A 15,000-nucleotide genomic window follows, 5' to 3' on the forward strand; every position below is an offset into this window, starting at 1 on the left:
TTGTATATTCTTCTGATAAATAATGCGTATACACGCGCGCATGCACACACACACACACACACACACACACACACACACACACACACACACACACATTCACATTACATGTCTAATATTCAAGGAATAGTAGTAGTAGTAGTAATAATAATGATAATGAGAAGAAAAGTACATTTACACAGCGCTTACAAATGTCGCAAAGCACTTCACAATACTGCAGTCAGACACGAACCACAACACACACACACACACACACACACACACACACACCACAAAACCCCAAAAGACATGCGCTAGGAGGAAATAGACGTGGACCCAAAAAGTGAATGGAACGCCCTAATAGTTGAAAGACCGCTTGAAAAGTAATACTGTTTTTACATTTGGTTCCAAAGATATGAGAGTGACTTTGACCGGATGACAAAGGCAGTGATTCCAGGTTTGTACCCGCACAGCTGAATAATATAATATTGCTCTTCCGCCGTGTTTGTCCTTCTGTAATACAAAGTGTGCAACACATTTGACATTGTGCCCTAAAAAGTGGAAAGGCTGAGAGATATATTTTAAGGAGCGAAAAAAAAGGAAAGAAGAAGAAGAAGAAGAAGAAAGACAACCAAAGCGTCCATCAAACAATACATATTGCATGCCTGCCAGAAATAAGGGAATATTTCTCATAAATTTAAATCAGATGCATTCACAAGAAAGCCGGCTCAGATACATGATGCTATCTGTGGCGTAAATCAGCAAGCATCGGGTATGAAGTTAAGGGAAATTATTTGAACTGGGCCAACAGACGTTTGAATGAGCCGACGAAGCCGTATTTGTTTTGTATGTTGAAAGGAGAGAGAGAGAGAGAGAAAAAGAAAGAGAGAGAGAGAGAGAGAGAGAGAGAGAGCTGGGGAGGGGGGGGGGGGCTGAGGGGGGGGGGGGGGGGGGGGGAGACAGCGACAGAGACAGAGACAGAGAAGGAATAACAAGAATGGATCGCTCGTTTTTTTTAATGTTGAAAAAAAGACTGAAATGCCAATCATGCCATCAAAGGAAAGAAACTGTTTGCTGTGTCTTGACTTGAAAGGAGAATTGAAGTAGTAACACTAACATGCTTGAGGTCGCTCTTTGTCGTCATGATGAAAAATACAGGACTCAAAAAAAGTGAAGGACCATTTGCATCATTTTCTTCTCTGGGCATTGTGAAATGATGCGGAAGGACGGACGCAATAGCCGAGTGGTTCAAGCGTTGAACTTTCAATCTGAGGGTCCCGGGTTCGAATCTAGTTCGGTAACGGCGCCTGGTGGGCAAATGGTGGAGAGTTTTCCGATCTCCCAGGTCAACATAATCTATGTGCAGACCTGCTTAGTGTCTGAATCCCCCTTAGTGTGTATACAGTAAGCAGAAGATCAAATACGCACGTTAAAGATCCTGTGATCCATGTCAGCGTTCGGTGGGTTATGGAAACAAGAACATACCCAGCATGCACACCCCCGAAAACAGAGTATGGCTGCCTACATGGCGGGGGGAAAAAATAAGTCATACACGTAAATGCCCACTCGTGTACATAAGAGTGAACGTGGGAGTTGTAGTCCACGAACGAAGAAGAAGAAGAAGTGGAATTGTGAAATTCAGGTTTCTCTCCCCATGGAGAGCGCGTTGCTGCACTGAAAGCGCCACCCATTTATTTTTCCTGTCTGCAGTTCTTTTTGTGTGTGTTTTTTTTGTTTTGTTTTGTCTTCCTATCGAAGAGAATTTTTCCTACAGAATTGTGCCAGGGACAACACCTTTTGTTGCCGTGGGTTCTTTTACATGCGCTAGGTGCATGCTGCACACGGAATTTCGGTTTATCGTATCATCCGAGTGACTAGCGTCCAGACCACCACTCAAGGTCTAGTGGAGGGGTAGAAAATACTGGCGAATGTACTGGGATTCGAACCAGTGCGCTCAGATTCTCTCGCTTTCTAGGCGGACGCGTTACCTCCAGGCCATCACTCCACGAGACCTCAGTTTTTCGAACGCATTTTCTCATGCTGTCCAGGGTACACATGTGCCTCAAACAGCCGTTTGTGTGGTCAGTGAGAGGGCAGTGGTAGACCATGCAGCATGCGTACGTTAGTTTCAGTTTCGGTTTCAGTTCCTCAAGGAGGCGTCACTGCGTTCGGACAATTCCACATACGCTGCACCACATATGCTTAGGCAGATACCTGACCAGCGGCATATCCCAACGCGTTTAGCCAGGTCTTGAGTGCATGCATATACATTTTTTCATGTACCTTTCAGAGTGGATTTCTTGTATATAATTTTGCCACAGGACAACATTCTTGTCGCCATGGGTTCTGTTCCAGAGCTCCAAGTGCGTGCTGCACACCAGACCTCGGTTTATCGTCTCATCCGAAAGACTAGACACTCAGTTTCTTTTCCGGGACAATCTTGGGACAAAAGGGTGGACAGCGGGATTCGTACCCAGACCTTCACGTACCCTGTGTATATCATACCCGCTTCTCTGCAGTGATCCATAACTTTTTTTGTGCAGCCTGTAAAAAATAAAAATCCAGACATGCCAGTCCAAGAAATAGAAATACCAAACGTGCCACGGTGCCAGCTCGTGGAGATAAAAGATAACAGGGGAAATACCAAGCACTTCACCATTGACTGAAGCCATTTTCAAAGCAGCACAGAAATAACAATGACGTCATGATAGCAGCCGCCACGTGGCCAAGTGGTTAGCGTCGCTGACTGATGTCTGTAAGCTCGGGGGTTCGACACTATCCGAGAGTATATCAGTGAGGGATGTTTGGGTTTTGTTTTTATTTTTTAATTTAATTTAATTATGATTATGATGATGATGATTATTATTATTTTGTGTTTCCTTTGTGTTTATTTTTGACGATGGTGAATGTGATGTGTCTTGTTTTGCTGTGATTTGTGCCTGTGTGATTTGAGACTGTGATGGTGCCTGTGTTGATTTACATATTTCTATATCACTTAGTCTTAGATATGTATGTTTTAGCCAATGTCACGAGAGATTGTGCTGACTTTGTACATTTTTTTTTTTTTTACGTCACTTTGTCTTAAATTTGTATGTTTTGTTTAAAAGCGCGGTGAACCCCGGCTGAGATGACGGTACTGCACTATATAAGCCTGCATTTTTATTATTATTATTATCATTATTATTATTATCATTATTATTATTATTATTATTACTATCATCACAGCCAGTGCTGTGTGACGTATGGGTGGGGGGTGGGGCGTGAGGGTGGGGGTGGGGGAACCTTTAGTCGTACAGAAACGCCTTTAGAAACACTGCAGATGTCTGTATCGCTCGGGCCTGGCTGACGTCGTGGTGTATTATGTGAAAGGAAAAGTGTACAAGAGCACAGATGTTTTGCTAACGCATAGCAATCTCGAGAGGAAAAAAAAAAACCCACATCACAGACAACATTTTGTTGTATATATGTGCTGTTCGTATGCATTCTTGTAAACTTCAAAGTAGCTAGTGAATGAAGTGTTTTTTTGTTTTTGTTTTTGTTGTTTTTTTCTCTCTTTTGTTTCTGTCTACAGTGAGAGTGAGAGTCCCCACCCACCCCCACTCCCGTCCCCCACATTTTTTTTTCTTTTGCTGCCCCATCATCTGCACCATTTTCAGTGGCATTTAATACCAAGCCGCTCATTCCCAGTCTTCCATACACGGCCACACCCAGGTTCGTTTATCGCAGTCCCACCATCGACAGTGCACATGCACAGTGAACTATCGAGGTTAGGTCGCCAGGAGGCCACAACACCAGAGGAGACCCGGTAGTGCTGCAGTGCCAAGGCCTGTTTCTCAAGGCCTGACTAAGCGCGTTGGGTTACGCTGCTGGTCAGGCATCTGCTTGGCAGATGTGGTGTAGCGTATATGGATTTGTCCGAACGCAGTGACGCCTCCTTGAGCTACTGAAACTGAAACTGCAGTGCCAGTTCAGTGGCCGTTCAGTTAGTACCTGTTCTGGATGAAAAAAAAAGAAGTAATGACACCGCCTACTAAGCCCTCTACTAATGACGATAATGGGTTAGTCACAGAACCAGAATGAGTGAGCGTACCCCCCCCCTCTCCCCCCGACTCCCCTACCTCCCGCACCCATGCCCCGGTTGTATTTATATTTGTATTTTCTTTTTATCACAACAGATTTCTCTGTGTGAAATTTTGGCTGCTCTCCCCAGGGAGAGCACGCCGCTACACTACAGCGCCACCCATTTTTTTTTATATTGATTTTTTCCTGTGTGCAGTTTTATTTGTTTTACCTATCGAAGTGGATTTTTCTACAGAATTTTGCCACGAACAACCATTTTGTTGCCGTGGGTTCTTTTACGTGCGCTAATTGCATGCTGCACACGGGACATCGGTTTATCGTCTCATCCGAATGACTAGCGTCCAGACCACCACTCAAGGTCTAGTGGAGGGGGAGAAAATATCGGCGGCTGAGGCGTGATTCGAACCAGCGCACTCAGATTCTCTCGCTTCCTAGGCGGACGCGTTACCTCTAGGCCATCACTCCACATTCCCTAACCCCTCGCTGAGTGAGACAACACCACCTCCCTCCAGCGACGACAGTCCCCAATGAATATGGAGCGAGAGGACTCTTTCAAGGTCCGAGCTATCAACTGCTGCGCAAGTTCGTTCCTGGCATGTTTATTAAGGAGGAAGGTGGCAGAATGGTTAAGATGGTTATCTGCCCGTACAGAGAGTCCGTGAGAGTCTGGGTTTGAAATCTCATTCTCGTCAGCTCTCTAAAGTTTGACTTGAAAATCAAACTGAGCGTCTAGTCATTCGGATGAGACGATAAACCGAGGCCCCGTGTGTGTAACACGCACTTGTCGCAACTGAAAAAGAACACATAGAAACAGGAGTGTTGTCCTTTGGCAAAAATTCTGTAGAAGAAATCCTTTTTGATAGGTGAACAAAATGTATACACTCAAGGCCCGACTAAGCGCATTGGGTTATGTATGCATCTGCCTAACAGGCGTGATGTAGCGTATATTATATGGATTTGTTCGAATGCAGTTACGCTTCCTTCAGAACTAAAACTAAAACTGGCATTGTGCGCATCTGTATCTGAAAGTATCATGTACGTTTATGCGTATTTGACTGTGTTTTCATATCTGTGAAACTGCATGTATCTGTTATGCATATGTGTGTGTATGTGTGAATGTGTGTCTGCATTTTTTAACATTTATTTGCTTATTTATCATCATTGTTGTCTTTTTTAAAATTTTTAAATTTTATTTATTTATTTATTTATCTATTTTATTATTATTATTATTATTATTATTATTATTATTATTATTATTATTATTATTATCATTATTATTATCATTATTATTATTATTCATTTATTATTTTTTTATATTATATTATTATTATTATTCATTTAGTTACTTATTCATTTATTTATTTATTTATACATTTATTTATTTTTATTTATTTATTTTATTTTATTTTTTGTACGCCTATAGTTGACTTCATCAAGTTTTTGCGCCTTATACCTATTATCATTAGTAGTAGTAGTTCTTTTTTTTATGTATTTATCTATTATTATTATTATTTTATTTTATTTTATTTTATTTTTTCTCAAGGCCTGACTAAGCGCGTTGGGTTACGCTGCTGGTCAGGCATCTGCTTGGCAGATGTGGTGTAGCGTATATGGATTGGTCCGAACGCAGTGACGCCTCCTTGAGCTACTGAAACTGAAACTGAAACTGTATCTGAACATCCCGTTCACTCTCTCACATATTCTTCACAATTAACTCAAAAATCAACATTAACGGCTTGGTTGCCCGTTCGGTGAACAGGGAGTCCGCAGTCCGAATGTTGTGTTCGAATCACAGACAACCGACGTAAAAATTGGAACTTTCGCTGCACATTGAATTTCAACGTAGTGTGGTTCTGGTGTTGAGTGTCAGTGAAGTGTTAAATTAAACAAGTTACTCCCCCCCCCCCCTGCCCCCCACTGCCCCCCCCCCCAACTTTTCTGAGGTGGTTCTTTATCCCTGTCAGCCCTATCACAACGAGGTTGTTGTTGACATTAAACTCAAATGTAACTAACTACTTTAGCTGGACTGTGAACCGAAACCGGAATCGATAGATACATACATCTGTTGTTGCTGCAACATGCTAAACGTAAACGCCATTCAGAGGTCGGTCCCTTTATCATTGCATTGTATCGTATTGAATGATTGTATTGCACTGGTCAGCAACCTTGTTGGGCCCCAAGAACCACTGCCGGCGACTGTCAAACGACGGAAGATGGCATGGTTTGGTCACGTCATACGACATAACACCTTCTCCAAAACCATCCTGCAAGGGACTGTAGAGGGAGGGCACAGACGGGGGCGGCAGAGAAAGAGCTGGTCCGACAACGTCAAGGAATGGACCAAAATGACGATGCCAGATCTCCTCACGACAACTGCCAACAGAACGGCGTGGCGAGCTATGACATGTTCCTCATGTCCCCCCCAACGACCCCAGCGGTCAAGGGAATGAGTGAGTGAGTGAGATTGCACTGTGTTGTCTCGTAGCGTATTGCATTGTATTACTTTTTTTTTTTTTGGTCACAACAGATTTCTCTGCGTAAAATTCAGCTGCTCTCTCTCCCCAGGAGGGAGCCTTTAGGTGCCACAGTGCAGCGCCACGCATATTCTTTTTTTGTGCTTCTTTTTTCTGTCTACAAGTGTATTCATATTATTTTTTTTAGCTTGCTTGTAAAGTGGGAGGCCTTCCACAGTATTGCGCCAGCGTTGACAAGCCTCTTTATTTGTATTAAAAAAAAAGAAGTTTTTCTCTGTCTACAACCTATATGCAATGCAGTGTATTATATTCGTATAATTTTTTTTTAATTCAAAATATGTTCATTAATTCTTTCTGTTTTTTACACTTATATTACACGCAATGTATAAGAGTGGATGTGTGGAACGATGTATGCTATACTTTTTTTTACATTCGTGTCTTCCTGTATATATTCAACATCTATTTTTCACAATAGCGTTTCCATGTTTCTGTGTTGATTGTGTGCCTATGTTTTGACAATGCACCTCACCAACTTTGTCTTCCAAGTTTCAGTTTCAGCTTCTTAAGGAGGCACCACTCCATTCGGCCTTCTTCTTCTTCGTTCATGGGCTGCAACTCCCACATTCACTCGTATTAACGCGAGTGGGCTTTTACGTGTATGACCTTTTTTACCCCGCCATGTAGGCAGCCATACTCCGCTTTCGGGGAGGGGGGTGTATGCTGGGTATGTTCTTGTTTCCATAACCCACCGCTGACATGGATTACAGGATCTTTAACGTGCGTATTTGATCTTCTGCTTGCGGATACACACGAAGAGGGGTTCAGCCACTAAGCAGGTATGCATTTATGTTGATCTGGGAGATCGGAAACATCTCCACCCTTTACGCACCAGGCGCCGTCACGGAGATTCGAACCCGGGACCCTCAGATTGAAAGTCCAACGCTTTAACCACTCGGCTATAGCGCCCGTCACTTGATTCGGCCAAATTCATAATCACGGGCTGCACCACATCTGCAAGGCATTAGCAGCACAGTATAATCCAACGTGCTAACATTCTCCAGTTTGAGATCTTCTTCTTCTTCGTTCGTGGTCTGCAACTTCCACGTTCACTCTCATGTACACGAGTGGATTTTACGTGTAAGACCGTTTTTAAACCACGCCATGTAGGCAGCCATACTCCGTTTTCGGGGGGTTAATTTGAGATAATGTATGACTATGCTTATCTCCTTATGCTGTCTTGATGCCAGAACTTACCCAAACCGAAAAAAACCCCCAAAAAACCCCAACCCCAAAACAAACAAAAACAAAATCTCACCGACGCTTCTGTTGCTCCAGCGTCTGCGAAAAGCGGCGTCCCTCCTCCGCGGTTCCTGGCAGGTTGGAACCCGGACCCCTGAGGGTGGCCTGCCTCCTCCTGCGGCCCGGGGAGAGGTGGGACTGCAGGTAGTAGTACTGGTTGGCCGCGCGGTCCAAGGCCTCCGTCAGGCAGTGGTTGCCCAGTCGGAAGAGGCAGGTTCGCTTCCTGTGGGTTTTTTGAGTTTTGTTGGCGGGTTGGGGCGTGGGGGTGGGGGGTGGGGGGTGGGGGTTGGGTGGGGGGTGGGGGTGGGAGGGGCAGGGGGGGAAACAAAAGAAAGCAATGATAGAGACGTTTGAGGAAAGGTGTTACAAATACCACGCTTCCATGAAGCAGTGTTTCACCTTAGTGGAAAACAAACAAACAAACAAACAAGCACACGAAAGAGCATTGAAATAAATAAATACATGGATAGATAGATAGACAGACAGATAGACAGATAGGTAAACAAACAAACGAATAAATAGATAAATAAATAAAGACATAAATCAACAACTAAACATGTGAATATATAAATCAATTAATTAATCTATTTATCGATGCAAGGGGTTAATTCAAAGGTTCTCTTCATACCTACTGTCATGACAAGTTTGGTTCCTTTCATACCTACTGTCATGACAAGTTTGGTTCCTTTGCTACTTGCAGTTTCTAAAAGTTACCCCCCCCCCCCACCCCGCAAAAAAAAAAAAAAAAAAAAAAAAAAATCAACAACTAACGCTAAAGTCTACCACGAACACAAACACAGCCAGTGTCATTGCATACACTCACAGGCGAGTCGAAAACAAAACAAACAAACAAACAACAACAACCCCCCAAAAAAAAACAACAACAAAAAAACACCTGAGTGCAGACTTGGAGTGAAAGAACTACCCAGAAGAAAGGAGATTCTGTAAATGCCCATCTCACCTTAAGGACAGGAACCCGGACACGGAAAAAGGACACGGACACGGTTTACACAACACAATACGAAGACGTGACGCGTTTCAACCCTCCCACCCCACCCGATGATAGTTTGCAGGCAACACATTGTATGACAGTCGTTTGTGTTCGACCATGACCATCAGAACAGCAGAGGAGGTAACTGCTGTCCCGGCGTGTGACTGACACTGTGTGGGGCCCGGGTCCCCCTGGCTGAACTTGGGGGCTTAATTAACTCACTCAGTATGGCCAGCCCTCTCTTCTCCTCTACACAGACCCCTCGGATGTCCAGTGGGTGTCTGAATGACCTAACCTTTAGCTTCCGTCGTCAGAATTGTGGTATTCTTTGTCAACATTCACCTCTTCAGTATAAGAGCCTTCCACTTGCAATATTTTGATGATGGTAATTGGGGTGAAACGCTGTTAACGTCGTCTCTATCGCCGTTCGTATAGAGAGAGAGTTAACGGTCGCACACAGACATCAGTAATCCAGAGCGCCCCCCCCCCTATTGTGGATTGTTGCCCTGCATAAGGATCACCACAGGATCACAGACAAGACAAGACATCGCGAGGACCAGCCTCGGACCGACAACCAGGACTCCACCAACCGAACACAGCCAAGCCACAGCACGGACCACGGACATGGCCGGCGGCCAGAACACAGTGAGGACCCTCCCTCGAACAGGCAGCCAGGACTACACCCCCACAAGACCACAGGACCAACGCCTTGACCACACCACACCCCGATGGATAAGACCACAGCCACGAACAACTGGACCTTTAGGGCATATTGCCGATTGGTCGTTAACTCTCTCCATACGAACGGCGAAAGAGACGACGTTAACAGCGTTTCACCCCAATTACCACCATCAAAATATTGCAAGCGGAAGGCTCTTATACTGAAGAGGTGAATGTTGACAAAGATACAACTATTCTGACGACAGAAGCTAAAGGTTGGGTCATTGTCTAATGAGACACCCACTGGACATCCGAGGGGTCTGTGTAGAGGAGAAGAGAGGGCTGGCCGTACTGAGTAAGTTAAACTCAACTCTCTCGGCCAAGAGGGTTTTTGGGACAGTCGATGTTGGGATGGTTCCCAAAAGTCAGATAGCCCCCAAGGCTGCAGCGCTAAGAGGCAGTGCAATTTTGCCTCCTAGTTTGAGAGTCATAGTCCTCACATAATAGAAGGTTAAAGGCTTCACAGCCTTTTGCCGCACATGTGGACGGTGACTTCATTCAAGGTTCGACATAGGAAGGCGGGGCCCAGTTCTCTCCCTCCCTCCGCCGCTTTTCAGCCCTGTCCAAACCGAAGCCAGGTGCCTATTCACACCTGGTTTCCAGAGTGAGGAAACCAAGAGTCAAGTGCCTTTCCCAAGGACACAACACCACGCCGAATCGGGGCCTCGAACCCTGATCACTGGTGAACACTGGATCACAAGTCCATGGCGCCTCCCAAAACTTGATGCTGTACAGATGAAGAAAGGCATGGAGAGAGTGGGGCACTTAGCTTTTGTGATAGTCGCATAGGGAAACAAATGAAATTGCAGGCAGGGAAAATACACACACACGCACGCACGCGCGCGCGCGCGCACACACACACACACACACACACACACAGAGGAAGCACTCTCAATGCAGCAACGCGCTCTTCCTGGGAAGAGCAGCCTGAATTTCACACAGAAAAATCTGTTGTGACAAAAAAGAGTAATTAATACAATACAATACAAAACAATATTGGTTTCTGGGGATAACAAGCCTTAGAAAGATATATTTATGGACAGATGAATATGTCGATAGATAGATTGAATGAAGGAATGGATAGACGGACAAGCATAGATAGAGAGAAGGATCGATACACAGACAGGCATATACACAACACACACACACACGCGCGTACATTCTTCTCCAAGTAAATGTATGTATGTATGATAGTCAGTCGTGTCCGACAATGACCATCAGAACAGCAGAGGAGGCAGCTGCTGTGCCAGCTGTCTGGGCTAGAATTTGATTATGGTGGAGAGAGTCTTGCCCAAGTTACATCCCCACTCTCTCGGCCAAGAGGGCTCAAGGACGATGGGGTGGTTCCTCAAAAGCCAACTAGCCCCCAAGGCTGCAGCACTAAGAGCCAGTGCAATATTGCCTCTCAGTTTGAGAGTAATAGTCATTCACAAAAGACTGAGCTGTAAATGACTTCCTATTGCAATGGAGAAACTATCGATCACACAGCTCTCTCTTTGCTGTTGGCCCAGCTGTAGGCTTGTGCCATGCTGTGATGTAAGCTGAGCGTTGGCGCAGGCACAAGTATTCAAGCACCAGCACAATATTCTAGTTTGGTTTGCTCGTGCTTGAAACAAATGACGTTCACAGCTGAACCGTTTACGGATTCCGGAAGCCGTGAAACGAAGCATTGTTCGACCAATTTTCCGTCAATTTTCGACAGGAATTTGTTCAGAAAATGTCATCATCATCGAACAGAAGAAATAAAGACTGATTGCGGAAGAGGTAGCCGAAATGTTTATTAAGAAACTGGACAGCATTGACGGAGAATCGAATGGCAGTTGCACTGATGAAAGTGACAGTGAAGAGCATGACCTGCATGCAGACAATGATTCATGGACACCTCGACCAAAGGGAGAGTTGTACGAAACAGGCTTCGACAAAAGCGTGGTGCCTAAACAATACAGCAGCACTAGAGGCGAGTGCAGCTTTCACTATTATTTATTATGAACGTGGTTTGCCTTCTGTAAGTGTCGAGGGTGAGGTGTGTGTGTGTGTGTGTGTGTGTGTGTGTGTGTGTGTGTGTTGTGAACCGTGTGTGCGTGTGTGCGTGCGTATGTGTCCGTGCGCTTGTATGTAAGCGCGCATTTGTCTGTGTTCGTGTTAATCAATTTTGAAAAGAACAATAGAAACGTTAGATTGTATACTCAGCTTGTGTTTGTGGCTGTTGCGTATTTCGCTAGTCATTTGATAGTTTTTGTTGTTGCTGTTTATATAGTTTATCTTCACTCTATCTCTCTTTCTTTTTCTTCTTTTTTCAAACATTCTTAATTCAGACAAAAGTTTGCAGATAAAGTATAACATTACACATTGGAAAGTCACAGCAATATATTGTTCTGTATATCAATCAATCCACACAAAGAATCATGTCGATAGGACAGTAAATATTCCTTCAAAACATCGTTCTGTGTGATATCATAACGCAGATTTTACAATGAAATTATAGTAATGGTAGAATTTGAAATATCTGTTCAGGCATCGATTCCGTTGGTATTTCTATACTCAACCTCCTTCTCTTTCTGTCTGTCTCTGTCTCTCTGTGTTCGTCTGTCTCTGTCTGTCTCTGTCTCTGTCTCGGTTTCTCTCTCTCTCTCTCTCTTTCCTTCTCTCCCTCTCTCTGTGTGTGCGCGAACGAGTTTCCACATATGGATTTCTCGGAATCTAATCCGCATTGTCACAACACTACTCCATTGCCCAGAACATTTCATGCCCATTCCTCTTCTCTCTCCTACCCCTCCACCCCATACCCCGCCTCCCCCCCCCCCACGCCCCTCGCCGCCCCTCCCCCCTCCCTCCCACCACCACCCCTCTCCACCAGACTCCTCAACTCCAGAGATGTGTGAAATGGCAAATCAACAACGACAGTAAAAAAAACAAAAAAACAAAACAAAAGAAAACAACCAGCGACCAATCGTTGTTCATTTCTTTTTTCTGTCCATGTTGAATGCAAACATCAGAAAATGGCGAAATGAGCAGTTCGAAAAAGAAATTAAAGTAAGCTGCGGGATTGACGGTTTTGTGTATCAACGATTTTTTAACAAAAAAAATCACACACACACAGACACACACACAGACACACACACACACACACACACACACACACACACACACACACACACACACACACACACACAAACTGAAAGTGAAAATTCCCCCAACAAACTAACGAAACAGAAACAGTCTTTCGTTGAGTTTGGAGCGAAAGTGGGAAATGATCGTGAAAGTGGAAACATATAGAAATATTCTTAAGCGAAAAGATTGGGTACCAATTTCGTTTCCGATTGAATTGAAGAGTTGTATGTTCCCGCTTAGCCTGCAGGCCAGCTGAACTCGTTCTGGAATAAACACCGCCGGTATTCTTGAAGTTTTATTTGAAGTCTGAATGGACTGTCTCCACAAACTCCACGACCACCACTTGTAACAACAACAGACATATCCCTCCATTGCACTTCTCTGTCTCTCTGTCTCTCTCTCTCTCTGTCTCTGTCTCTCTGTGTGTACCTTACCGCAAAATTCCTCAGTTCCTGGGATACATTGTTCTCTATCTAATAATAGTATAAATAACAATCAGGGTATAATTGTTTATATACCAAGCAGTAAATAAATGTGCAGAGACAAGTCAGAGATAAGCTTTCACACTGGTGAGTCGTTGTTTCATATATACATACATACATACATACATATATATATATATATATATATATATATATATATATATATATATATATATATATATATATATATATATATATATATATCGACAACCGGATGGTCACAGAAATGTCATTGCTTCAACCCATGTGCCGAGGGAATGGCGTGGTTGACCGAATAGTTTCCTGCATGAATACACTAACCAGTCATCTGCAATATACCATCCCCATCACCTCACACACACACACACACACACACACACACACACACACACACACACACGCGCGCGCGCGCGCGCGCATACATGCGCGCGCACATACACTCAGCACACATCCACACAACACGTGTGATCCTCGCCAAACATGCATGTGCACGGATGGCGAAGGCGCGAAACACACACACACACACATACACATACACGCACACCCACACACACGAACACACACACACACACACACACACACACACACACACACAAGAACACACACGCACACACACACACGCACAGACAGACTGACACACACACACACACACACACACGCATACACGCACACACACACACACACACACACACCACACCACACCACACCACACACACACACACACACACACACACTCACACACCACACCACACCACACACACCACACCACACACACACACCACACCACACACACAGACACACACTACATATACTGACACTCTCTCTGTCTCCACACCTCCTCAAAAGATTACTGGACCCATCACAGTATCATTCCACTCGGAACGTAGTTTGGGGAGGAAGGGGGCGGGGAAGGGGGGGGAGGCAGGGGGGCAGGGGGAGGAGGGGGAGGAGGGGGACAAGTTGGGGAGGGGGGGAGAGGGAGGGGAAGGGAAGAAAGGGCGCCATCTTCTGAACTAACGAAGCGAAGTAACGTGAATCGGCGCCATTTTACTGAGGTGACGTAGTTTGAAAAAACACTTCCCCCGTGAAAAGACAAGAGGAGGCGGAAGAAGGAGACAGGAAGAGAGGGGGAAGGGGTGTGGGGGTGTGGTGGGGGTAGGAGGAAAGGGGTAGAGGAAAGGATGTTGGATTAGGGGTTTGGGGGTGGGGGCTTGAGGGGGGAGGGGGGGTCGTCTCTGATATATTATGCCGGAAATGGAGCCAGCACAGGACGGGTGCAATAGCCGAGTGGTTAAAGCGTTGGACTTTCAATCTGAGGGTCCCATGTTCGAATCACGGCGACGGCGCCTGGTGGGTAAAGGGTGGAGATGTTTTACGATCTCCTAGTTCAACATACGTGCAGACCTGCTAGTGCCTGAACCCCCTTCGTGTGTATATGCAAGCAGGAGATCAAAATTTAATACGCACGTTAAAGATCCTGTAATCCATGTCAGCGTTCGGTGGGTTATGGAAACAAGAACATTCCCAGCATGCACACCCCCCGAAAGCGGAGTATGGCTGCCTATATGGCGGGGGGTAAAAACGGTCATACACGTAAAAGCCCACTCGTGTGCATACCAGTGAACATGGGCGTTGCAGCCCTCGAACGCAGAAGAAGAGGAAGAGCCAGCACAGGAAAACCGAACGGGCACAAATTGAACTGCAGAACGACGGACGCAATAGCCGAGTTAGTTAAAGCCTCGGACTTTCAATCTGAGGGCCCCGGGACTCGAATATCAGTAACACACACACACACACACACACACACACACACACACGGAGGTGGAGGTGGAGGTTCTTTTTTTTTTCAGATCTCCCAGGTCAACATACGTGCAGACCTGCTTGTGCC

At 45.1% G+C, this 15,000-nt stretch overlaps 1 protein-coding gene across 1 annotated transcript in view; it reads right to left on the reverse strand.

The window, feature by feature from the left end:
* LOC143301417 (uncharacterized) overlaps positions 1-15,000 on the reverse strand; it is a 148,202-nt gene that overhangs the window by 976 nt on the left and 132,226 nt on the right. The window contains exon 6 of the mRNA XM_076615691.1: positions 7,846-8,052. Coding sequence (XP_076471806.1) covers positions 7,846-8,052 — 207 coding nt within the window. The remainder of the gene's footprint in view (positions 1-7,845; positions 8,053-15,000) is intronic.

Source organism: Babylonia areolata, chromosome 27, assembly GCF_041734735.1.
Source record: "Babylonia areolata isolate BAREFJ2019XMU chromosome 27, ASM4173473v1, whole genome shotgun sequence".
In the NCBI taxonomy this organism is placed as follows: Eukaryota; Metazoa; Mollusca; class Gastropoda; order Neogastropoda; family Buccinidae; genus Babylonia; species Babylonia areolata.